General features: G+C 44.5%; 2 protein-coding genes across 4 annotated transcripts in view; one reads left to right on the top strand and one right to left on the bottom strand.

Annotated features, from left to right (window-relative positions):
* The window catches only part of ZC3H7B (zinc finger CCCH-type containing 7B), a 53117-nt gene extending 51350 nt beyond the window's left edge, over positions 1-1767 (bottom strand). For both annotated transcript variants that reach the window (XM_054056042.1, XM_054056052.1), the window contains exon 1: positions 1633-1767. The gene's annotated coding sequence lies outside the window, so the exon portion shown is untranslated. The remainder of the gene's footprint in view (positions 1-1632) is intronic.
* On the top strand, positions 1526-24853 carry RANGAP1 (Ran GTPase activating protein 1). 2 transcript variants are annotated; one of them, XM_054056057.1, is made up of 16 exons: positions 1526-1684; positions 4547-4662; positions 6081-6208; positions 7141-7200; positions 7868-8047; positions 9331-9465; positions 10641-10799; positions 10974-11087; positions 12583-12682; positions 13387-13471; positions 13856-14000; positions 14449-14562; positions 14928-15030; positions 16777-16865; positions 19061-19182; positions 23217-24853. In XM_054056057.1, exons 2-16 carry the CDS (start codon positions 4551-4553, stop codon positions 23284-23286), a joined length of 1716 nt encoding a protein of 571 aa, XP_053912032.1. In that variant the 5' UTR covers positions 1526-1684; positions 4547-4550; the 3' UTR covers positions 23287-24853. The 2 variants fall into 2 exon arrangements, with proteins under 2 accessions (XP_053912032.1, XP_053912033.1); XM_054056058.1 differs by lacking the exon at positions 1526-1684 and adding an exon at positions 1969-2169.
* The last annotated feature ends 142 nt before the right edge of the window (positions 24854-24995 follow it).

Below are 24995 nucleotides of genomic sequence, written 5' to 3'. Positions count from 1 at the left end.
ACACTCTCAGACACAGGGTGCGAATGCTGGGGTTGTCCTGTGCAGGGACAGGGGTTAGACTCAATGATCTTTGTGGGTTCCTTCCAACTCAGGGCATTCTACGATTCTTAGATGAAACACTTTCCATAGCAAAAACGTTTAACAATAAGACCTAAATGAGAGTTGATGGGAAAAGGTGCTCATGTCCCACCTGCAGGCACGCATGAGGTTTGCAGAGCAAGGCAGGGCAGTACAGAGCTCCTCCGCCAACATCGTCCCTCAGTGCCTGTTGCGACAGGCGCACACACACCACACGCCCACTCTGGAGAGGCAGGAGCGGAAGTGGACACGGGCAGGGACAGAGCCTGGCGTCACCCGCCCCACTGCACTGAGGCATTAGGGGCCCAACACACAAATAAAACTCGCTAAGACTCATTTTGGAGTTTTAGACAGCGAGCACCCTATATCAGGCCTGGGCAACATGAGGGAGTGATCTCCGTCAATCGTGTGCAGCGAGACAAGAGCTGGGGACAGCATGGATTTCACACTTACAGGCACATGTATACATTTTCCCAGAAATCTTATGCATATTCTATTACTCTCCAAGGTCTAATTTTAATGTTATGCAACTCTGCATCAGTCAAAACTTGTGCTGATTTGGAGCTGGCTCCAGCTCTGCCTGACCTATCCTTTTCAGATAAGACAAAAACTCCAAACAGAAGCAGACACATCTGTTCAGCACATATCACGCTGCACACAAGACATTATCATCTCCAAAGAAAGAACAGTGTCTGGAAAAATACTGTTTTAAAGAAAACATGCTCTCAGAGAAAGAAAACATGCTGTCAGAGGGGCATTCTATCTAACTTTAAAAAAACCACAACTGCTTAGGCGAAACTTAACCATACTTACGAGACCTCATCTGGAGGTCTGCCTTGTCTGGAGTATTGTGTCCAGTTCTGGAATCCCCAACATAAGAAGAATATGGAGCTGTTGGAACAGGTCTAGAGGAGGGCTACAAGGATGATCAAAGGGCTGGAGCTAGAGGACAGGCTGAGAGAGTTGGGGTTGTTCAGCCTGGAGAAGGCTCCAAGGAGATCTCATAGCAACCTTCCTGTACCTGAAGGGGTTGCAGGAAAGCTGGGGAGGGACTGTTTACAAAGGCTTGTACTGATAGGACTAGGGGCAATGGGTACAAACTGGAAAGGGTCAGATTTAGACTAGACCTAAGGAGGAATTTCTTCACTATGAGCGTGGTGAGACACTGGCAGAGGTTGCCCAGGGAAGCTGTAGATGCCCCATCCCTGGAGGTGTTCAAGGCCAGGTTGGACGGGGCCTTGAGCAGCCTGGCCTGGCGGGACGCGTCCCTACCCATGGGATGGGGGTTGGAACTGGATGGGCTTTCAGATCCCTTCGAACTCAAACCATTCTATGACTCCACCCCGACCCCTCCCTCCCTCCCGCTGCCCTTCCCCGGCCCCTCCCCACCCCGGGCTGCGGCACGGCAGCGGCAGCGCCCGGCGGAAGGCGGTGCTGACGTTGCTGCGCGCAGCCAATCGCGGGGCTCGGAGCAGAACTGCCGGCTTTCAAATCCTCCGCCTCCCCCACGCGCCCCTCCCCCAGCCCGGGCAGCAGCGGCGGCGGCGGCGGTACCGGAGCTCGCAGCGGCGCCTCCATCGCCTCCCCAGGCAGCGGCGGCGCGGAGGTGAGGGCACGGGCCGGGCTGGTGGCCGGCTGAAGGGGTTGTGCGTGCGATGGGGCGATCGCGACGGCTTCCCTTCCCCTCCCCCTCCAACCGCCCCGGCCGTAGCCGCGCTCGTTCCTGGCGCGGGGGGGGGGGGGGGGGGGGGGGAAGAAAGCGGGAAGGGAACGCCTTGTGCTCCGCCCACGTCGAGGGGTGGGCACCGGCCACGCGTGCCCGGCCAGGGGAGACCGTTGCACACGGACACAGACACGCACAGACAGACGGACACACGTAGACGGCACATAAACAGATAGACAGGCGGGAGGTCGCCAGGTCTACCCGTCTCCGACGGTGGGGAGGTGGCGGTCGCCAGGTCTACCCTGTTACTGAACCGGACCCGGCGGTTGCCAGGTCTACCTGGCTCCGGCGGGTCTCCGGGTCGGCCCCGACTCCAGAACAGGAGGCGGTGGGTCGCCAGGTCTACCCCGACTCCAGAACGGGAGGCGGTGGGTCGTCAGGTCTACCCCGGTTTCAGAACGAGAGGCGGTGGGTCGCCAGGTCTACCCCGACTCCAGAACGGGAGGCGGTGGGTCGCCAGGTCTACCCCGGCTCCGGCGGTTCGCTTGGTCTATCCCGTTCTGAAGCAGGCGGCAGATCTACCCAGCTCCACCGGGACGGCTTATGAAAGTAGACTTAAAAAATTAGATCTGACTTTGCTGAAAAGGTCCTGCAGTAGTAAATCCCAGAAGGCTGGGCGTTTTTTATAGTGTTGAGTTAAATAAGTTAATATTTTGAGTAAGATAAACCTAAAGCATAAGATACTACTTTAGTAAGAAACCAGAGCAATTTTATAGAAGCTTATTGCTGTGGTATTAACTGTGATTTCAGTCTGACTCACATCTTTTCAGGAAGTGCGGAAAATGTTGCTAATGAATATGTAATACGTAAGCTCATATTTCATATATTCAAAATAGTCTGAGAATACGGAGTGGTTTGCTACTGAATAGGTAGGCAGGGTGGCTGAAGCTGCATAAGGGAATGACAGCACACCTCACACGTGCTATATGACAGTTTAAACTCTCCACAGGCAGAGAGGCACATGCAGACACATGCATGTGGAGTGGGAAGGTGGCATCCGCACCTGGGCCTGGGGTGTGTCTGCTTCCCTGGGGGCAGCTGTGCTGGGGACTAGTCAGGTGTGGGCAGGAGGTAACCTTGGGCTGTCAGCAGTGCTCCTGGGCAAGAAAGCAGAGCAAGCCCCTCCTTGGGATACCACAGCAGGTGGCACGGACTGGTGTGGACAATCCGTTGGAATTAAAACACTCGGTTGAATGAACTCTTGAGCATCGAGAGGTGTACGGCTTCATGCAGCTTCATCAGAAGAAGCATGACCAACAGGAAGAGGAAGGTGATTCTGCCCCTCCACTCTTGTGAGACCTTGCCAGGAGTGTTGTTAGAGTCAGTCCAGAGGAGGCCATGAAGATGATCAGAGGGCTTGAGCACCTCCCATGTGAGGAGAGGCTGAGAGGGTTTGATTGTTCAGCCTAGAGAAGAGAAGGCTCTGGGGAGACCTTGTTGCAGTCTTCCAGTACTTAAAGGTGTCTACAGGAAAGCTGGGGAGCGGCCCTTTATCAGGGAGTGCAGTGGTAGTGCCAGGCATAATGCTTTTAAGCTGAAAGAGTGGGGATTTAGATTAGGTATTATGAAGAACCGTTTTCCTGTGAGGAAGTGTGAGGTTATGTGAACATCTTTCTACTGGCAGCACTTACTTGAGAGGACAATCATTCTAGAAAGGTGGTGTTGATCAACCTTGGAGGTGTTCCCACCCTGTGTTTAAAAGCAGTACTAAAGTTAATGAAAACTGAAGAGAAGCCGTGCTGTGGGGAAGCTGGCTTCACAGTTATTGTGAAGAAAGTATGTATATACAACTTTTGTTTAGCGTGTGTTTTAAAGCTAGTGCTGGTGAGCTCCAAGAGCTGCAAGAGAGTGGGGCCACTTCTAAACCAGACAAGAATGGAAGGGAATTAGGTTTCTGTTGTAGGAATGAACATGCATCCCATCTGATACCTGAAGTCTGTTTTATGTATATATATCAGTTTATAAGTTTTATCCCAGTGGAGGTAGTGGGATGAGAAATGTACGCCATTTATCCTTCTGAATGAATGGAGGCCAGTTACATCACGCAGTGATTGATATACATTAGATAATGATATGCAGATGCTACTAGGCATAGCAAGCTTCAAACTTGTGCCTCAAGGCAAAATGCTCGCTAATCAATCAGCGGTGTAAGATCATCCTGTTTAATGTGTGCGATGAATCCATGTGGGACATCCAAAAGGGAAGAGAACTCACAAACAGAGAGTTTTGTATACCACTCACATTGCGTTTTCAACAACTCAGTGGTTCTAGAACCATGCTGATGAGGGCACTACTGGGGATTTTACTGAAAAGAAAAGAACAGTTGTGTTCGTTTTAGCTTGCTTTGGGGAACAGGGGAAATGTGCAGCAAGTGTAATTAAAGGATGGGATTTGAGGAGAGTGGAATGTTACATTTTAATTGTAGAAGTGTTGTGCAAAGAGTAATGTCTTATTGTGGCCTTAATTCATAGTTTTAGCTACCGGTTATTTATGAAGTGTAACAACTCCATCAAAACCTAGGTCTTCTTGTTAGTATTGGAACAATCGACACCATCTGTCTGGTTGGCTTTGGAATGTTAATCTATGCTAGCCATCATAAGTGAGCTATGGGGAAGATACTAATGACACTGAAAACTCAGATATCTTGGGAACTAAAAACACAGTGTTCAAATAAATATGATTATTCATACAGCTTATTTATTGTACTTTGCTTTTTAAAATGTTGACTTTTTTTTGGAAAAACAGAAAAATGGCATCTGAAGACATCACTAGGCTTGCAGAGTCACTGGTCAAAACCAAATTGGGTGGAGGACAGCTGAGCTTCAAAGGCCAGAGCCTTAAACTCAATACAGCTGAAGATGGTAAGAGAAAATACTGTGTTTGGGAAGTGTCTCCCTGAAATTCTGAAGTCTTGTGGTAAATCTGCTAATCCTGCACTGACGATTTGTCGTAATATTAGCTGTGATGCAAGGGGAGTTCAGATACAGCTGCTTCCAACAGAGATGTTTCCTTCCTTTCCTGTACCCTGCTTTTACTTGGTGCCCTGGCAATGCTACAGCTGGCAGGATTGGGGTTTGGCTCCCTAGTGTGTAAATCTTGGTTCGTTGGTGTTCTCTCCAAGTGCTTTTGACAGTCACTGTGCACTATAAGTCAGCACTCCTTTCAAAAGCAGTACGCAAGTGAATGACAGCTCCTGCACAGAGGAATGGGCTGCTGTGGTAGTTGGTTGCGATAGTCCGGTTTCTGACCCAATTCTGACCAATTTTTTGGTGGGGTTTTTTTTTCTGGAACATCTCTCTTGTTGGTGTATGTGTATTTCTCAATTAAAAATGTCTTGCAGTTGCTGCTAATTAGTAAATATCTGTAAAATATCTATATTTTCTCAAATCAATGTTTCTGCCACACCAAGAAACATCGTGTTCTTCAGAGAGGTTATTTGCTATAGTGTGTACCTTTTCTACTGATTCCAAAGGTGATGCTTTTTTAGATGCCATTTTAGTAGTGCAAAGCCACTGAACTGTGGGGAAAGGCTTTGGACCTTGGGAATGATACTGAGTGCCCAGTAACAGGAGAAAGTCTGCAGCCTGCTCCTCTATCTTGTGTAGGATTATTCTAGAGTTAACTAGTTCCACTCTGACATGTTTGCTAAACAGGCATCTACTTTTGTTAATGTGTGGGAGCTTCTTCCTGTTGATGTGGCATCAAATCCGATCAACTTTTGCCTTGGTCCTTGCATCCTTGTCGGCATGTGCACTCTAGCTCCTAAACCATGTGCTGAATGGCAGAGGAATCTTCTGTCAGATTAGGCAACAGGAGAAATTTCTTCCCCAAAAGGGTTCTCAGGCACTGGCAAGAGCTGCCCGGGGAAGTGGTTGAGTCACCGTCCCTGGAGGTGTTTAAAAGATCGGTAGATGAGGTGCTCAGGGATGTGGTTTAATAGTGGACACGTATGGTTGGACTTCATGATCTCAAAGGTCTTTTCCAACCAAACAATTCTCTAATTCTATCAGATTAGGAAGTAAGGAAGCTTAATTTTGCAAATAAGAGGATGGATATCAGTGAGTAGGACAAGAAATAAAAAGGCAGGGTGGGGAATGGAGAACATTCTCTCTGGTTACCTGATGCTTTAGTTCTATTCACTGTGCTGTTTCAGGATTCTTTAGGTTAATATTCTGCTTTTCACTAAGGGAAGGGTTGAGCAAGTCTTGCTGCATCACAGTGTTACTGTGGCAGCTAAGATGATAGTTAAAAGGCCAACTAGACTGTCTGCTTTTTACAGCTGAAGAAGTGATCAAGCAAATTGAGGAATTTGATGGCCTGGAAGCGTTGCGCCTGGAAGGCAACACGGTGGGTGTGGAGGCAGCAAAGGTCATTGCCAAAGCCTTGGAGAAGAAATCAGAGCTCAAGGTGAGATCCTAAAGTTGGATGGTGGTGAACGGGAAGAACTAATGTAGAAATACTGAAGGCCTGTGTTCTTCCTGCAGTAGCCTGCATTGAGTTAGCCCCAAAGCTTGCTTGGTGGTTCTTCCGGTAGGAAGAATAGCCATTTGAAAATATGGCAGAACTTGGAGACTTTGGGATAGTGGGAGCACTTTCTGCTTTCCTGAATGTTCCTATTCAGAGGGCTTCCAATCTTAAAGCTGGGAAGCTGCTCAAGGAAGAACCTCTCTGCAGAGGCATCATCTATAAACAAAGAACTGTGACAACAAAACTTAAGTTCTGATGGAAAAGCTGGGTGATATCTTCTGAGAATTATCAGATCTTCTGAAGAACAAGTCTTTAGAGAATGCCTGAATAAGGAAGAAATAATGGAGAAGACACACCAGGAGGCTTTTCCATGTCCAAGCTATGTTTCCCTGCTGCTGCTCTAACCTAATGTTAGGAGGATACCATGCCGCTAGAGGCACTGTGCTTTGCAGGAGAGAAATATGAAGTGTTGATTGATGTTAATCACCCAAGTGTGGCTTTTCAAGCAAATTCAGATTGTTCAGCTCCATACCTTAGTAAAATTTGCATTCCTAATGTATCCTTCAGTTTCCTGCTGCTTTTTACTGTGGTAATTTTCTCAGCTGAAAAGAATTCCAGCTTGAATGAAAGCAAGAATTCTTGTTTAGTGTTAATTAACTGCGTGCGTTTCAGTGGCTTTGTCCTTGCAAGTGAAGCAATTGTAACATTAGTTCTTGTAGCTCTTTAGTACCATCAAATGACAAGCCTGAGGGAAGGCGGGCAGTATTAAGCTGTCCCCACTGATGTCATGCAGCTTGTATTTGTAAACCTTTGTACAACTGTGTTGTCCTAAATATTTTTAATGCTTTCTATCTGTATGTTTCTTATTTTAGAGGTGTCATTGGAGTGACATGTTCACAGGGAGGCTAAGGTCTGAGATCCCTCCTGCTTTGGTAAGCAAAAACTAGATTCAGTAGTTCTGACTAATATAACTTCTTTTCTCACCTGTCATGCTTTTTGTGGGAGTATGCATTTTAGCACAAGAGCTGATATTTCTCTGTGCTGTTAACACTGAGTGTCTCAGAATAGGCGAGTGATTCTTTCTTGCTCCTTCTGTGTGAGGTGGAGAAGAGTTGGTAAAAGGCGAAGTGGAAGTCTGTGCTAGTGAAGAAGCTTGTCACTGGGGAAAAAATCCTCATGATCTGATAGATAGAATGGGAACTAAACTTTCTAAATAAAAGCATGTGGCCATCTCTTCCAAGAGTAATGACAGAGCTTCCTGCCCGAATCCTGTGAAGCAAGAACACTATAAATTCAACAAAATGAAAACAATATCTCTTCTAGCATTGTAGAGGGGGAAACTCACTCTGAAAAATGTGTACTTGACCTAAAGGAATAGATTAACTTCTTGGTTACCCGCATTATGGTTGTCTTTAGCACAACAATTTCTCTGACTTAAGCTGTTGAAGTTTTATTTCCCTGTGCAGCTTGGCTGAATCTCCTCAAAGTGGAAATATTTTGCAGCATCACTGTCATACCTAGCCACTGCAGTGATGCTGTCACTGAAAGTCAATCCACTCCCTCCCTCTCTCCCACTCACTGCCATCTGTTTCCTTGCAGATCTCTTTGGGTGATGCACTCATCACTGCTGGCGCCCAGCTGGTGGAGCTGGACCTGAGTGACAATGCCTTTGGGCCAGATGGTGTGCGTGGCTTTGAAGCGCTGCTGAAGAGCCCTGCATGTTACACCCTGCAGGAACTCAAGCTCAATAACTGTGGCATGGGCATCGGTGGAGGAAGGGTAAGGCTAGTTTCCTTTTTGAGAGCAAAGCCAGAGCCAGGACTTGGCTTTAGACTGCCCTACATAGAATCAGAGTGGTTGAGATTGGAAGGAGTCTGGTGGTCATCTAGTTCTTCATCTCACCTGTTCAAGGTAGCTAGGTGAGATTGCTAAGGGCTGTGTCTAGCCAGGTTTTAAATATTTTGAAGGATAGTGACTTCACAGTCTCTCTGGGTAGTCTATCACAGTGTTTAACAACCCTCACAGTAAAAACCATGGTTTTTTTCTGTGTTTTGTGCATCAATTTGTGAGCATTTGTGTCTGGCTCTGCCTTCTTTACACTACATTCTCCCCCATCGGGTTATTCTGGCTGTTCTTACTTATGGGTAAAATCTCCCCCAGAGATTCTTGTCCAGCCTTAATAATCCCATCTCTCAGCAGTCTTGAGTATGTAAAATTCTCTAATTCCTTAATCATCCTTGAGACCCTTTGCTGAACTCTCCCCAGTGTGTCCATGTAGGAGCCTGGAACTGGACACAGTATTCAGATGCATTTCACAGGGCTGAGTAGAGGAGTAGGATAGTTTCCCTTGATGTACTGACAATGATTTTCCCAAGGCAGCCCAGACTTTCTTTGATGCAAGTGTGTGTTGCTAGCTTCTAAATCAACTTCTCACTCGCTGATAACCCAAGGTTCTTTTCTGCTTATCTGTTTTGCCCTAAGTTGACCCCTAACTTATGCTGGTGCATGGGGTTATTCCTCCTCATTTGCTGATCTTTGCATTTCCCTTTAATGTTAATGAGATTCTTGTTGGCCCATTTCTCCAACCTCAAGATCCCTTCCCTCTGTGTGTTTCTGTGGGCAACCTTCTGAAATATGAAAAGCTCATTTGTTTTTCCAGGATTGGAAAATTGTTCTATCCTAAACATTAGATTCCATGTCAGGAGTGGTAGCTTTGGATTTGAGAGAATAGTGTTACCAAGCCTAGCACTGAAGGATGCCTGTTGGATGAAGCAGAAAAGCAGAACTAACTGTTGTTATCCCTAAGACCCTATATGTTTGCCTGTTTGAGTCAAGTGTTCTTAATGGGGTCAGTGTGTTCTAGTGTTTCAAAACCGTCGCTTCTTGCCTGAGACTGTGGTGTGCAAGTGCTACGGTTACAGTTTTATTGTATAGTCTACTGTAGAAGCAGATACATTTAAGCAGTGACTGAAGTATTTCTTGAAAGCTGGATGTACAAAGCACATTTGGATTCCTTCAGAATGAGATACTGATGTAGTATCAACTGCTTGTTTTATCTCTAGATTTTGGCAGCTGCTCTGAAAGAATGTCACAGGAAATCAAGTGCCCAGGGCAAGCCTCTTGCTTTGAAAATATTTGTGGCTGGCAGAAATCGTCTGGAGAATGATGGTGCCACTGCGCTGGCTGAAGCCTTTGGCGTAAGTACTAAATCAGAGCTTCTCAACAGCAGATTGGAGCAAGGTGTGCTTAAGTGCTGTTGTTAAACATACTGCATACAGAGCTTGCCTCAGCTTGGAGGCAGAGGCTGATTGTTTGTTTACTGAAGTTCAGGTGTTATTTGCTGCAGAAACTGTAGTCTTCAAGTGCAATTACAATTAATGACTGAATGTTTGTGACATAGGTTTCCTAACATATAACTAGTGGCTGTGTGCACTACTTAGGGGAGAAATGGGCATCTCCCATGTACATTGTAGTCCTATTCCTTCTCCTCCCTCTGGCTAATGGAGGTTATCTGGCAGAGGGGTAGGTGTACCGGATGACTTCTTGAGTGCTTCTCTGCCTAGTTCAATCGTTTGGCAAAAGCAACGTAGTGGTTTTGCAAGGGTCATCCTGACGGGACTCCAAATGGTTCTAGCTTTCTCTAGCTGTCATTGGCCAACTTCCACTTTTGTTGGAAGATGAGAATTTACTGCACTTGTAGCCACTTATTTTCCTTTTCTTTCCTCCACTGCTGCTGAAAGCAACTTCTGAATTTATAATGCATATTTTCAGGTATAGTAGCAATGATATTGCAGGTTATAGGTTGTTTGGTTTTGTAAATAGTTGTCTGGATGTGATTCTGACTAGTCAGCAAAAATTAGACCTCTCAAATACTCGAGAGGCACGAAACAAATTCATGAAGAATTCAGAGTGAATGGCACTACCAAAATGGGATTCTTTACTTTGTTTTGTGACATATTGTTTAGGCTATTAAAAGTGTTAATACTATTTTTCTTATGGATTTGCTTCTGCAGTCAGGACGAAATGTAGTTCTTAAATTGTTGTATCTAGTGATGTTTCTTGATCTGTTTCAGGGCTGTTGAACCACAGATAAAGAACTTTTGTTTTAAGCTATCCCAGAGCAGACATGCTGTGTGGAAGCTACCTGGGACTCTTAGAATCGAGGGCTTTATAGTAACCTGACACTTCCTATGAGCTTGCAATTTCACTTAGATTTGTGATGTAATTGCTGGTAAACGGTTAGAAGAAGAGCTAATGGAGTTTTGAGTTGGAGGAAAACAATTTGAAGGAAATCCTAAAGAGTGAAGCACTTCATACTCTTGAGTTGAAGCATGTCTCCTAACAACTTTTTTTCATCTGCATCCTTTCCCAGATCATTGGGACTCTAGAAGAGGTCCATATGCCACAGAATGGAATTAACCATCCTGGCATCACAGCACTGGCCCAGGCCTTTGCTATCAACCCACTCCTTAAGGTTATAAACTTGAATGACAACACCTTCACAGAGAAAGGAGCTGTGGCCATGGCAGAGGTGAGTTGTTCTAAGAAGTTGCTTTGGATTTGTCTTCTGTCTCCCAGTCATCTCAAATATAGTTTGCATTAGCACCTTTGTGTTGTTGGACCACGTGGCATGCTGTGGTAGGATAAATGGCCTTCCAGGGTTGATAGGACATTCATTTACTTTCAAATTTGTGCTGTCTTGCAGACTCTGAAGGCTCTTCGGCAGATTGAAGTGATTAACTTTGGAGACTGCCTGGTGCGTTCAAAGGGTGCTGTTGCTATTGCTGATGCTGTTAAAGAAGGGCTTCATAAATTAAAGGTATTGTTGTCTTGCTCTTCAGCTTTAATCCCTTGAAAATGTCTTGTTTACCATTTCCTGTTTTTCTGTCTGTTCTGCTAGCGCTACTGACTATTTTCAAGTGAGATTCACCTCAGATCAGGCTCTGTGCTCACAACCTGAAAGCAATAAGCTGTATTGTAGACCGGTGGCATCACCACATCCAGCTAAGTCTGTTCTACGTGGAGCTGTATCAATGATCTGTTTAGATGCTACTTGATGCTTTTGAAGCTGCTGTTTTAGCTCAGCTAGTGCTTTTCAAGAAATCTGATAATGGAAGCATCTGATTTTAGAACCTCTCAGAGGATCATGAATAGGGACTGAGACGTTCCACTTCATAAACAGCTTGTTGTCTCTTTAGCATTTCAGAGTTCATACACTTCATGCTTTTTCTTTATTAGGGCATGTATCAAAGGTCCAAATTTTTTAGTTTTTTTGGCTTTACCATGGCCTCCTACATCAGTATTTGCACAGGACTTGCAATTGGTTACTTTCTAGACAGGCCTAAGTCCAGTCAGTAGTGCAAGTTAACTGAGATCTCTAGAAGCACTTGCCATGAGTCACAACTGCAGCGGGACAGATGCTGAACACAATTCCTATTCTTACAAGCTTACAGTCAAAGATAAAATTCAGCTGAGTGCTAATATTTCTTTACATTTATGAAGATGGTACAGAGAGTGAGGTGCTCTGTGATTTGAGGTCCCTTGCTCAGATTTCTGCTGTTTCTACTGGAACTTATTTCTGAATCTCACAGGAAAACTTAATTAAGGAGGTATTGAGATTGAGAAGCAGAAGTTAAATCCTTTTTTCTAGAGCAGAAGTGGTTAAGGGAGGATAGCATGAAGCAGTCGTAGCTGATTCATTCTGTTCAAGGACTGCTTCCCTTTTGCTGTTAATATTAAATCTCTTTTCAGGAAAGGATTGATTGAGCACAGTGTGGAATGGTGGGGGATGGTGCTTGGCTGTTGAATAACTTTATTCTTACTAGGCTGTCTACTGTGTTTCTCTGCTGGCTGTGTTTATCAGTAGTACCACGTATAGTTTGTCTTTTGAAGGCCTTAACCTGCAACTGAAGTGTTTAAAAGCAAATTTGCAGTCCATTAAGTATAGTAGCTACTCTTCCTCAGTGAGACTTACCATTGTGTGAACTCTGGAATGCTTTTGTGACCCTTGAATAAGTGAAGATCTCCAGTCAGCTGACTGCTAAGGACTGAAATGTCTGCTATCTTTTAGGTGAGCAGTCGGAATGGTCTGTACTATCTAAAGTAGTGCTGCTCTTAATAATAGTGTACTTCAAAATGCCTCTGTATGAAGAAGGAGCACATGTCAAGTTTTATTTCCAATTAAAAATATTTTCTTATTTTGCTAAGAGCCTCTTCAAATGAGGTTCTATACAGAACACTTGTGAGCACATGAAGGTCGCAGAGCTGATAGATGTAAAAGGAATTCTGCAAACACGTGTTCTTCTGCTTCTTAGGAACTGAATTTGTCCTTTTGTGAGATCAAACGAGATGCTGCTCTGACTGTTGCTGAAGCTATTGAAGATAAGGCAGAGTTAGAGAAGTTGGATCTCAATGGTATGTAAATCTGCTAGATCAAAGTATTTCTAGTCTGATCCATGCTAGAAACTACTAGGAAGGATGTTGTCACCTATTTTAGTCTTGCAATTGTCAGCATTTAAAAAATGGTACCCTGAAAGTTGCTGAATTTGAATGGCCTTGGAGCAGAAAGCAGTTTATATCCTGAAAGTTTTTTAAGCTGTGAACTCAGTTAATCATTAAAGTTAAGCAGTTGTGGTATGTCTCATAAGGTGGAAAGACTAAGCTGATATGTATAAGTGTTTTCAGTAAAACTTTTTTCTATTGTGTATTTTCATCTTGGATATTTCATACTGCAAACAAAAAACCTCCTTGCACATCTCTGCAGAACAGTGGGAGAACTTTGGCTAGCATTAGGTTTTGCTGTTCATGCCTTGGGTTACCACATTTCAGTTGTAGAGTGCTGTGTCCTTGTTTTAGAATCGCTAAGAACGAACTATTTATAGCACTAGCAGGAAGTCTCTCAAAGACACTTTGGAAAAGCAGGGGGTTTGTTTGTCTCTGACCATCTCTGACAAATTGATGAAATTTGTTTAATGACTTTGATTCTGATAGTTGAAGACTTGCTGCCTGTGAGGGGTTGTGTAGAAATGACTGATAACATGCGTGAATCTACAGCGAAATCCTCAAGAACAAACTTGTGTGCGTCTATTAAGTCTACTTCCTTTCCCCTATCAACCTAGGTAACTGTCTGGGAGAAGAGGGATGTGAGCAACTCCAGGAGATCCTTGAAGGCCTCAACATGGCAGCTGTGCTGGGATCTTTGAGGTAGGGAGGGTACTAGAGTTTAAATTGGAAGTTTTGAAAGAATTTTCATCAATGCTTTTCTTCACTAATCTCTTCTAAAATAAGAACTGTAACATTGCAGATGGATGTTGGTTTCATTGTGCAACGTGGAGCACCATTAGGGGATTCCATAAGCAGGATAAGCCTTGTCTTGTTTTGATCGATGGACTTGTCTTAGTTATAGATTGCCTTTCTTGCTCTTTGCTTGCTGGGTGACTGAAGCCTGAGCTTCCTCTTAATCTGTGGAAACGGAGGTGTATTTTTTGCAGTAAGACTTGAGAGGAAGCTGCTTTTTGTTGTTGAAAAAGTGCTTTGAGCTCCAGCCTACAGGAACTGCAAGTGTGTAATCTAACTCTCAAACCTTAGTGATGATGAAGGGGAAGAGGAGGATGATGAAGAGGAGGAGGAAGAGGATGAAGATGAAGATGAAGAGGAACAACAGCAAGAGCTGAATGAGCGAGAACAGGAAGAACAGAAGTCACTGACTCCTGAGAAGATAATTGGTTCACAGGTAAGCTTACATCCAGATGCATTCCTGTTTTCTCGGCTGGAGGAGAGTAAAGGAGGAAATGAGAGCTGGCAAGCGTTCACATTCCTGCATTAGCTGGCACTGTAATAACAGTTGGGGAGATAACATGCAGGAAATAATTAAAATAGATTACTTTAGAAACATGTTTTGTTAAAGTGTGCATGTGCACACATACATGGAGGGAAAGGCTGAGTAGTGGTTGTAACAAATGGGTAGAAAAGGCTTCCCATGTCCAGAAAATGGTGGGAACCTTGCATGTGCAATGCCACACAGCTATGCTAGCATATTCTGGCAATTCCAGATTTGGGCTCTTTACAACCTCAAAGAGATTTTGGTTTACCTGGGTCCTGACCTGCCCTATGTGCCTTTGCTGCTGAACTACTTTATTTACTTCCAAGAGTAATCTTGAGATGGATTCTCCCTGTTCCAGGATTCAACTCCAGTGCCATCTCCTCCTGTGGACATTGCCACGTTCCTTGCTTTCCCCTCACCAGAGAAGCTGCTGCGGCTAGGACCGAAGCACTCTGTGCTGATAGCTCAGCAGGTAGGTGAGCCGGTGGTCTACTGTGCTTGATTCTCTCAGAATCATTTAGTGCCTGTAGGTGATAATTTTCTCTGTTGAGGCCTGGATTTGTATTTCTGTCGAAGCCTGAATTTTTCCCCAGTGATCCCAAGGGACTTAATGGAAGGCGGTGAAGTAGTTAACGCTTATACTGGCACCAGATATAGAGTTAACTTTGTTTCACAGAATTGCTTATGCCTTGTGATATGGCCAAGGCAAAACTGATGCCAGTCAGCTGAAGACTGTAATTCTTGTCACAACCCTAGCAGAGACAGCCATCTTCTGTAGCTGGCATGCAGTGAACTAAATAGTGCCTGATTCTCTTTTTCCCCCCTTTTTTCTTTCAGACAGACACATCTGACATAGAGAAACTAGTTACAACTCTCCTAAGGATATCTTCAGTCTTCAAAGATGAAGCTCCAGTGAAAACAGCAGTGTATGAAACAACAGGTGACTGGGCCTTTCTTCGTTTCACATGTGACTTGCCTCAGTATCAAGGATGCCAATGTGGTGCAGAGTAAGGCCCTTGTGGGGCCAGGCTGTTTGACTGTTTTGTCTCTGGCAGAAAGAAACCCCAGATAACAAAGTACCAAGCTGGCCCATGCTGTTGTGCGGACTGAACGTAGGGTTTCATTCTGAGCTTGGCATATCTTGTGCATCCAAAGCCTGATGATGAGGGCCTGTTGTAGTTATCTTAGTGGACCTGTGCTGCCCTTACTGCATCTTCTTGATGCTAGGCTGTCAGGAGCCAGTAGTTCTGTGTTCCAAGGTCAGTTGCTTTTTCAAGGCTGTTTATTTATATAGTATTTTGCAGGAAGTAGCCTCTTCAGTATGGTATTAAGAGACTGTGAAGATTGTTTCTTAGTGTCTCTTCTTATGTCTTTAATTTCTTCAGGAAGCAGAAATTTGCAACCAGGGACAGAGCACAGAAGTCAATGTAGAGGCAGGGACGGTTTCTTGCTGTATGTGGTGAAGTAGTGATCAGGTTAGGTCTGATTTTTTGTGTGGACCAATAGTGTCCCTTCACGTTCTCACTTGGAAGCAGGAATTTCCAAATGCTCCTTGGCATCTGACCACTGACTTCCATCTTTTTTCAAATCCCCCAGCAGTACAGTTCTCTCATACATGAGCTACCTATCAATATTGTGCAAAAGAACTGGATCTATTATTTTTAAGACCACTTAGAGTGACTTACTGCAAACAAATGTGCATTTCCCTTGTTTGCAATTTCTTAGTTTGGAGTTACGTGGACATGGTGAAACCGTAAGATGTTGTCTGTGAAACAGTAGTGCCATAATTTCTGCAGCTGGTTGGGTCCAATCAGACATAAATAGTTGGTGACTCATTGAGCTAGTGCTGGCCTTGGCTCATGCCCATTATGAGTTGTCTCCAACGAAAAATGGAGCAGAGGATATTTGTCTGAACTGTGCTTGTGTATGTATTTTATCTCAATGAGCTGTTCCTTACCTCTGCTTCTTAGGGAAAGGTAGAACCTAGCAATTACTTTCCTTCCAGAAAAGTAACCATCAGCTGACAATAAGGTGCCTGGGTAACGCTTGATGCTGTTCTACAGCTGCTGTAGTGGGTTCTCCCCCTTCCAAGAAACCTGAACAGAGGTTAAAATGAGTGCCTTGCCTACCTTGTAGACACGAGAGGCTGAAGCATAGGTTTGCCAATAGCTTGTGCAAATAGCTTGGTCCTAGAAAACAGCCGAGCAAGTTTTCTCATTGTATTCCCATTCTTTGTGATTTCAAATGAAAGATCAATTCCTGCTGACCCTTGAAATGTCAAGGCTCTAACTCTTGGTGCTCTACGTCTCATCATATTTGTATACATGTATGCACATAGCATGCATGCTCAAATGAGTAGAGCATTTTGTGGTGTGTAGAACTGAGGTCTAATTGCTTCTGAAGTTTGGCCGTGTGGGAATTTTGGGGTGGATTTTCAATTTTTGTTGGATTTTCTTTTTTTTTTTTCCCCCCTTTGTATCAGGCCTTATACTTAAGGTCCGGGTTTTACCTGTCTCGGTATTTCAGAGATAATACCACCTGTGGAGACAACTGGAATTTTAACAGATATTACTTCCCAAAACTCCTTTAGTAACTTATGTTTCTGAGGTCTTGTATGATTCATCTTGAAATCTGTAACAGCATCCCTTTCTGTATTATTTAATATGGCCAGTTTATTTCTTTTTAGATGCCTTGATGAGGAAAGCCTTCACTTCTTCCACATTTAATTCAGATGCATTTATCACAAGCCTCTTGATCCACATGGGACTACTTAAGGTGAGGATGCAGGAAAGAGTTAAATTATGGTCTGTTTAGGCTATTGAAGACCCTACCAGCTGGGTTTTGTCTAATTATGTTGCTGTGGAAGCAGTTGGGTGCCTGTGCATGCCTGATGCCTGGGGACAAAGGAAGTCTGCAGGTCCAGCAGAGATTGCCAATTGCAGGGCTGCGTTAGGATAGAGGTGATGTCAGCTCTTTGTGCCCTTAGCGCTCTGCATTTTCAGTCATCTGCTAAAGGTAGGGAGGGTCAGGTAAGGAAGTAGTGCTGCTGCTGGACTACAGTGCCTAGAAAAAGCCATATCTGCAAGTCTAATCTATGATATTATTGTGGTCCTTAACGGCATCTCTTAGTAGTGCAGCTCAAAACCATATCCAGCTACTCAGTCTAGATCAGTAGCATTCAACTTCCTGCTTTGAAGTATGTTTGCCAAATATTAGTTGCATATATAGTTCCATGAAATAAACTTTCTCATGAGAGAGGAGGAAGGTCGGTAGGAAACCTTGCAAATTGCATTAGAATACCTGCAACTACTTTCAGTGAGATGATTGAGGTGAGAGGGTTCTGTCTGCAAAGTTAAGGAGTAATTTTGCATGCCTTGTCTTACAAGGGTAATGTTTCTCACTCCCTCAAGACCTAGAAGCTGAGAATGGAAACTTGGACCAAGATAATTCTGAACCGTAGAATAGCCGTGGTCTAAGTTATAGTAATCTGCTTTAAAAGAAGTTTATAGATTTCCTTCTGGTAATATCCAGTTTGGGGTACAGAGTTGCTGACATACTGGGATATATCTTAATCCCCTAAAAAGCAGTTTAGCCTTTCCCTGTGTGCATTGAACCAGTGCTGAGCTTCACCCTTCTCAGAAAGGTCTGTAGAACCAGAGATGGGTTTGTGTTCTGCAGAATGCTTGTTTCGGGGACTGACACCTACTTCTTATTCCACACAGAGAATGGTGAATATGTCTGTGCTTTGTGCCTCACCCTTCTTCCAGAAGAACCCTTTCAGATTCAGAATTGGCATTGATAAGGTCCTTGAAGATCAGCCGGATGATGGTTATCCTCTGTGATACAGAGGACTATTGATGAATTAGGCATATGTGGAGAGCAGCTTCCATCATTTTTTGTCCAACATAGCTAGAAGTACATGAGCAATAGATATTCTTAGCACCATGAAGGCTCTGACGAGATAGATCTTATAGCAACCTACAAGAAAGCTGGCTTGTAGTGATAGGACTAGGGGCAATGGGTATAAACTGGAAGGGGGCAGACTTAGACTAGGCATAAGGAGGAATTTCTTCACCGTGAGAGTGGTGCGGCACTGGCACAGGTTGCCCAGGGCAGCTATGGCTGCCCCATCCCCGGAGTTGTTCAAGGCCAGGTTGGACGGAGCATTGGGCAGTCTGATCTGGTGGGACATGTCACTGCCGATGGCAGGGGGGTTGGAACTTGATGATCTTTAAGGTCTCTTCCAACCCAAACTAATCTATGATACTATGAAATACAAGGTCTTACACCTAGGAACACCAGTTCCAGATCCTGCCTACAGAATGAAGGGCTTTAGTTGGGATGGCAGTGGAGAAATAAATTAAAACAATGTAAGATCTGGAACACACAGGTTAGTATCCCATTAGGAGCAAGAATAACTTGGGCATCGCTTAAGCAGGGGAACAGCAATAGGGCTGACTATCAGCTTTATCTTATACATAATTGTCAGACTAGTTCTGGGAATGCTACATCAGGCTCTAGAGGAAGCCTGCTGAGGAACTGGTGGTGGTACAAAAATGGGCTACAGAATAATACAGGAAAAGTTGTTGTAAATAAGGTGGCTGAATTCTTTAGTTGAAGTCAGGTGAAATTTCTTAGGAGAACGATTTGACACAGGGCCTCTGAGAAGATCTGTTTCACTTGCAAGTTCATTACTTCCCTTTCCAATTGTTGCTGCTGTCAATGGCTAGGCTCTAGATGATAAGTACTAGAATGTTCTTGGTGTTGCTTTATTTTGGATACTGGTGCTGGGAGGCTGTGGAATTGGCTACCTTTGTCTTGAGGAACATTGCACTAAATCTAATGAGCAGCTCTCTCGTACAGCGTATGGCAGCACTTCATTCAACAGAGAATTCATTGCCTCAGTGAACTAGACTGGATTAGATAAAATAAGGATTGTCTAATGTCTGACTTCTTTCTTCTTTTCTCAGAGTGAAGAGAAGATCAAAGCTGTTCCAAGCCTCTATGGTATTCTTATGACCTTGAACCATATGGTCCAGCAGGATTATTTCCCGAAATCCCTGGCACCAGTTCTCTCTGCTTTTGTCACAAAGTGAGTATTGTACTTGCCATACAGTCTGCTCTATGGGAGTTATTGAAACTGAGGATTAATAGCTACATGCAAGGTCTTCTGTTAAAGCCGACTAAATATCTGTTTTGAAATTAAGGATTAATAGTTTGATGGGCCTCTTTTACCTTGCTTATTCCAGGAGGCAAGATTTAGAGTAAAAAGTCTTGATCTAAAAGGAGAAATTGTGGATGATGTCAGTCTTAGATGACGTCTTGAGCTTAAGGAAACCTACTGGATTTCTAGCCACTGCCTGAGTGAACTATGAGTGCATTGGATCTGGGTCCTCCAAGTCATCCTTCTGAGTACTGGGGTCAGCAGAGATCTACTGGGGTTGTCATGCTGTGTGACACTGATCAAAACAGTGCAAAATACGAAGACTGAATTTGTTCCTAAATGGAACTGCTCCTACTATCAACAAAGCTAGCGTGTTTTTTTGAGAACTAAATTAGTTGCATAAGTTGCTTCTGCTGCCTGCCTCTAGTGTTGTTACTTCTAATGTAGGTAAAGAATCAACACCAGCTCCCACCAGCTCTTTAGTTTCTTTAATTTGTTAAAGCATAGATAATGCAATAGCAATAGTGGAAGCCGTATCTCTTCTGGACTAAATCAAGGGGAATTTTACCTTTGGTGTGATTTAGAAGAAGAATCCCTTAGAGTTCTTTCCTCAAGGGAGCAAGGACTTCAGCAGTCAAGGGGAGAAAGACTCCACAATTGTCACTTTAAGCAAAACCAACAGAGGTCTGAAATTCATTTGGAACTCACTGGCTCAGTAACGGACTATGTGCCACATAGGGTGGGGACAGCTTTTTAACCAGTTCCAGAACGCTTAAGCCTTCCTGGTTTTCCTGTTGTGGGGAATATGCTGAAGATTGAGATCTTGTGCTGATGGAAGGCAGAGGCATAAAATACTTGTGGTCAGTACAAAACATAGGTGATAAGAATACAGTCAAATATTGGTAGTCAGTCTCTTAGTTCTTCTGGGATTGGAAGCAGGCCAGTTGTAATGGGGAGAAGAATTTTTCCAAGTGTTGGTGTGGCTGAAGCTGTCAAAGCTGATGCGTAGCAGTCACACCAAGGTCAGATGTGGAAAACAAAACTGTATATCTGGCTTGTTTACATATGTGCAAATGCTAACCTCAAGGGCCTTCTGGTGGAACAGTTTGTTTCCTGTCTATTCTCTTTGGCTTGGCCAGGTTAGGAATTGGGCAGTTGCAAGCCAATGACGGCATGCTTTGCCAACTGAACAAATAAACCTCCAACTCAATCGTTAGAGGTTTAAGCAAGAAGTAGCAGGACTTGCCAAGTGAAGTTGTCCGCACAGATGACTCCATTTCTGCTGTTTCCTGCACTACTGCCTGTGATTTTGCTCATTGATCAAACAGATATGTACGGTGTAAGGGTCCAATACCAGCCCTGAAATAAAATGGTGAAGAAAATGGTGGCTTACTTCATCAGACACTAATTATGCAAAGACCCAGCTTGATCCAAACAAGTACCACTTAGTGTCTGTCAGTCCCAGCAATTCAAACAGAGGGTTTAAGTCACTTGAAGCTGGGAATACAGAAAAGGGGACTTTGGTTCAGTGCGTTTGACCCTTCTAATTGCTTATGTCAGATTCCAGTGCCTGGAGTAGCTTCATAACTCAGCTTGACGTGTCTTCTAAACAAATCCGCTCACAAAAGACACTTGTCCCCCTCTTCTTTTATGTGTACGTAGGCCTCTCTCAGGCTTCAGGGCTACAAAATACTGATAAATATTTTTCATATGTAGATGGTGCTGTATGTGACAAAGCGTATAATTCTGGTCTTAATGAAGTCATCAAAAAAAATTCCATTGAATCTATAGTCAGCATTTCACTAAAAGTGCAAGAGGGGAGAGTGTCTTTCAGAAAAAGTGTGAGATTGTTCGAAGTTTCTGTAAAAGTTGTGTGAAAGCCAGAAGCCTCTCACAGTAGAAGGCAGATCTGTCTGCCTGCCTTTGGTATGCAAGGGTGCTGATGCCAAGCCTGCAGTGTCCCTGGTGCTGTGAAATTCTTGGAGCTGAAGCTTTCTCTGATTTGCAAGCCCCTCTGTTGCGAGGTGTGATATTACCATAGGAAAACTTGTCCCATGTGACATAATGATGTTGACACTATATACACGCTATAGACCTTTGTGTTTTGTAAATATATGCATTTCTTAAAATGCTTTCCCTAAGTGAACAAGGACACAAGGAGAACAGCTATTAAATCCTTTACAGTTGCTTGGAGAGAACAGTGACAATTGAATAACCACAAAACCCAGTTAAAACAGCTGCTGAATTAACCTGCTTCCCTTGTCCTGGAATTCAGTTAGAACAAAACCACATCCTAACCTTAGTTCAAAGCTTTAACTTGTTAACCTAGTAGTCTGCAGAGCTCCTCTGGACTCTGTTTCTACAACAAATCTACTCCCACCCTGTCAAACGCATTAATCCTTCATTTTCAGCAAACTGGTGTGCATTTTTGGTGGTGTTTTCTGGGCTTTTCCTTCAAGATTGTGGTTTCCTTGGGCTTCTAGAGCTGTGAAGGCCTTGTAGCTGCCTAGGCTACAGCTCTGCTGCCTCTTGCTGCAAAAGGCTTACTTCTGGCGTGGACATTCTCCTCCTTTCTTATGGCAATTTGTGATGTTGCAGTGTTCTCCATTCAAAAAAAAAAAATAAAATGATGGACACGAGCTGTAAGGAGCATACATCTTGCTCTGCTCCTGTCAGTCCTTATTTTCTTTTTTGGACACAAGAGGGGGCTGTGAATCCACATGTGGTTTTCCATAATTTAGGTGAAAAAAATGAAAGTATGTGGATGTTTGCCCGCCTGCTTGTGCCTTGCTGGAGGTGGTGGTGGTGTTTTCTGCAGGGGTTGGGGTTTCTTTGATTTTTTTTCTTTTAGAGGATTTTTTTTTGCTTCTCTCTGCTGTTAGGTTGGATCACATCACACTGACCTCTTTCAAGACTCTGTAGCACAGAGTAGCAGGCAGTTTACTCCACAGCAAGTAAGAAGGCTATTAGTATTAGAGGAGGCTTGGTGTGAGGAATGGAGCCTGAGGGAATTTGGCTGTCATCAACACCAGCAGTTCAGGTTCTCCGTTTTCAGAAATGGGGAGCTGCCTATGCAAAATCAGCCTGCTCATTGCAAACAGGGCTGAGTCTTCCAATGGTGACGACTGAAACACCTCACCTAGCCACTAGAAGTTTCAGTGATGCTGAGAGAACAGTTAGCCTGTGGAAACAGAAAGATAAATTACGGGGAAGTTAGAAAAATTTATCTTGATGTTAACCCTGCTGTGACTGCATGTTTCCATCGCCTGGTTTCAAGGAGCAGGTTATTCTACCCGAGGTAGACCTCACTACTGCAATCTGTGCTGGGCCCTTTCAGACAATGCTCTGCAGGTTCTGTGGGCTGTCTGTAAGGCACCCTCAGAGGTGGCTCAGCAAAGCCAGTCAGTTGTTACTTGACCTTAAGTCTGGGGAGGGAGGTTAAGATGTTACATTGCCTCTTTTAGGGACTTAAAAAGTCCCAAGACCAAAGTCACCATCAGGTCATAGATAGCAGATGATTTGAGGAGAAAAGATTTTAGTAACTTCAGGGTTGCCTTCTGTGTTTTGGGGCCCTAAATGGTGGATCTGTATGGAAAATCCCATTTCCAGAGAAAGGGAAGGGGGCTCCACCTACTTTGTTCTACCCAAAAATGAGATGCTGCTCTAGAGATCAACGGTCTGCTGCTGATTTTTGTACCCATGGAAATAAATGTTTGATTCTTGGTTGTTGCCTTCCTGGCTTGGACTTGGCAAGAGAAGAGAGACTTTTCCACAGTGGGAAGCAGCCATGCATGCAGCAATGAATTAATGGTTTCAGAAGAGATAACCAAGAGGAAACGATACAGGCTTTTGACATGCGAGCCCAGCACATTTGAAATAGCATTTATTTGCTCATTCAAAGTCAGATACAAAGCAGCTCTTAAATGTTGTGTTTTAAACCTCTCTATTTTCTCTTTCCACAGACCAAACCGTGCTCTTGACTCCTGTTCATTTGCTCGCCACATGCTCTTACAAACCCTCCATCAGCTGTAAGAGACAAAAACCATCTTGGCTGCGCCCTTCCCTCCTCATGGGACTGTTGTTGACAGAGAACTCGGAGCTGCGTGGTGGGAGAGGATCCCAGAGCCCATACAGACATCCTGTCCCTTTTTTTTTTTTTTTTCTTTTTTCCCCTCCCTCCCCGCCTCTCCCTGTAGGAGTTCTGTCCTTCCTTCTGCTTTCATAAATTTGGACAAATCCTGCTGAATTTTTTTTCCTGTTCCTCATGAAGTGGCTCCCTGGTCTGCAGGGCAGGTACTTACGTTAGGATGAGTCAGTGCTGCTCTGTGTCGGGGCAATCCACAATTTCAATACAGGCTGAGAGATGATGTGATTGAGAGCTGCCCTGCAGAGAAGCACCAGGGGGTGCTGATTGATGAGAAGCTTAACATGAACCGGCAGTGTGTGCTCACAGCCCAGAAGGCCAACCGTATCCTGGGCTACATCAAAAGAAGCGTGGCCAGCAGGGCGAGGGAAGTGATTCTGCCCCTCTATTCCTCTATTGTGAGACCTCATCTGGAGTATTGTGTCCAGTTCTGGAATGCCCAACCTAAGGAGGATATGGAGCTTTGGAACAGGTTCAGAGGAGGACACAAAGATGATCAGAGGGCTGGAGCACCTCTGCTGTGAGGACAGGCTGAGAGAGTTGGGGTTGTTCAGCCTGGAGAAGAGAAGGCTGTAGGGAAACCTTATAACAGCCTTCTAGTACCTGAAGGGGCTACAGGAAAGCTGGGGAGGGACTCTTTACAAAGGCTTGTAGTGACAGAATGGGGAGGTATGGCTTTAAATTGGAGAGGGGAAGATTTAGATTAGACATTAGGAAGAAATTCTGCACAGTGAGGGTGGTGAGGCACTGGCACAGGTTGCTCAGGGAAGCTGTGGATGCTCCCTCCCAGGAAGTGTTCAAGGCCAAGTTGGATGGGGTCTTGAGCAGCCTGCTCTGCTGGGAGGTGTCCCTGCCCATGCCAGGGGGGTTGGAACTGGATGATCCTTACGGTCCCTTCCAACCCAAGCTGTTCTATGTTTTTGTGCGAATTAGCAAGAAGGGTTCTCCGCTTTGGTTGCATTGTCAAGACTCACACCAGGCCCAGAAGCCCTGATCATCAGGATCAACCCAGTTGTGTATTTTATTTATTTTATTGGGCTGTGACTCCTGCCTGATCACAGTCAACACTATGCGAGAGGGAGACTACGCTGCTGCTGCCCCTGCTTCTCCAGGCCAGGGGAGTCCCTGACACCGACTCTGCTGCTGCTACTGGGTCGTAGGGGCAAGATGTTCTCCCATTTCTTCTTTCAAGTCCATTTGTTGAAGGCAGCGTGTGGCTAATCTGTATTTTCCTATGCTAGTTCCCTGCAGCTGTAGCTTGGAATATTTGTGTGGTGTGGCTGACCCTGGTGGCGATTGCTTAAGGGAACAGGCATATTTTGTCCCTTATTTTGCCATTGCCTGTGTTGTTCCCTCTTCCTACCCTTCCCCTGTCCCTTTCCCTTCTCCTTCTCTTCCTAATTAAATAGGCTTGGTTTGGCAATGAATACACTCCATGAAATCCCCGTGGAATAAGTGTTCTGTTGTATCCCTTTGATAAGACACTGGGACTGTGTGCCCTGTTCACTTATTTGAAAGCTGAACACATGTAAGAGCATGAACAATTAGGTCTGTGATGATCCTTCTAAGTTAAGGCTGTGCTTCTTTCCTTGTGCTG

The sequence above is a fragment of the Cuculus canorus genome, chromosome 1 (assembly GCF_017976375.1).
Source record: "Cuculus canorus isolate bCucCan1 chromosome 1, bCucCan1.pri, whole genome shotgun sequence".
In the NCBI taxonomy this organism is placed as follows: Eukaryota; Metazoa; Chordata; class Aves; order Cuculiformes; family Cuculidae; genus Cuculus; species Cuculus canorus.
The sequence above is the reverse complement of the archived record's forward strand: the minus strand, read 5'-3'. Positions and strand labels throughout refer to the sequence as shown.

Excerpts from the sequence above, each read along its gene's own strand:
- RANGAP1 (XM_054056057.1), top strand. The coding sequence starts at position 4,551 with ATGGCATCTGAAGACATCACTAGGCTTGCAGAGTCACTGGTCAAAACC. Across the intron at positions 4,663-6,080 it reads ACTCAATACAGCTGAAGATG|CTGAAGAAGTGATCAAGCAA; the intron begins GTAAGAGAAAAT and ends TGCTTTTTACAG. Across the intron at positions 11,088-12,582 it reads AAGGGCTTCATAAATTAAAG|GAACTGAATTTGTCCTTTTG; the intron begins GTATTGTTGTCT and ends TCTGCTTCTTAG.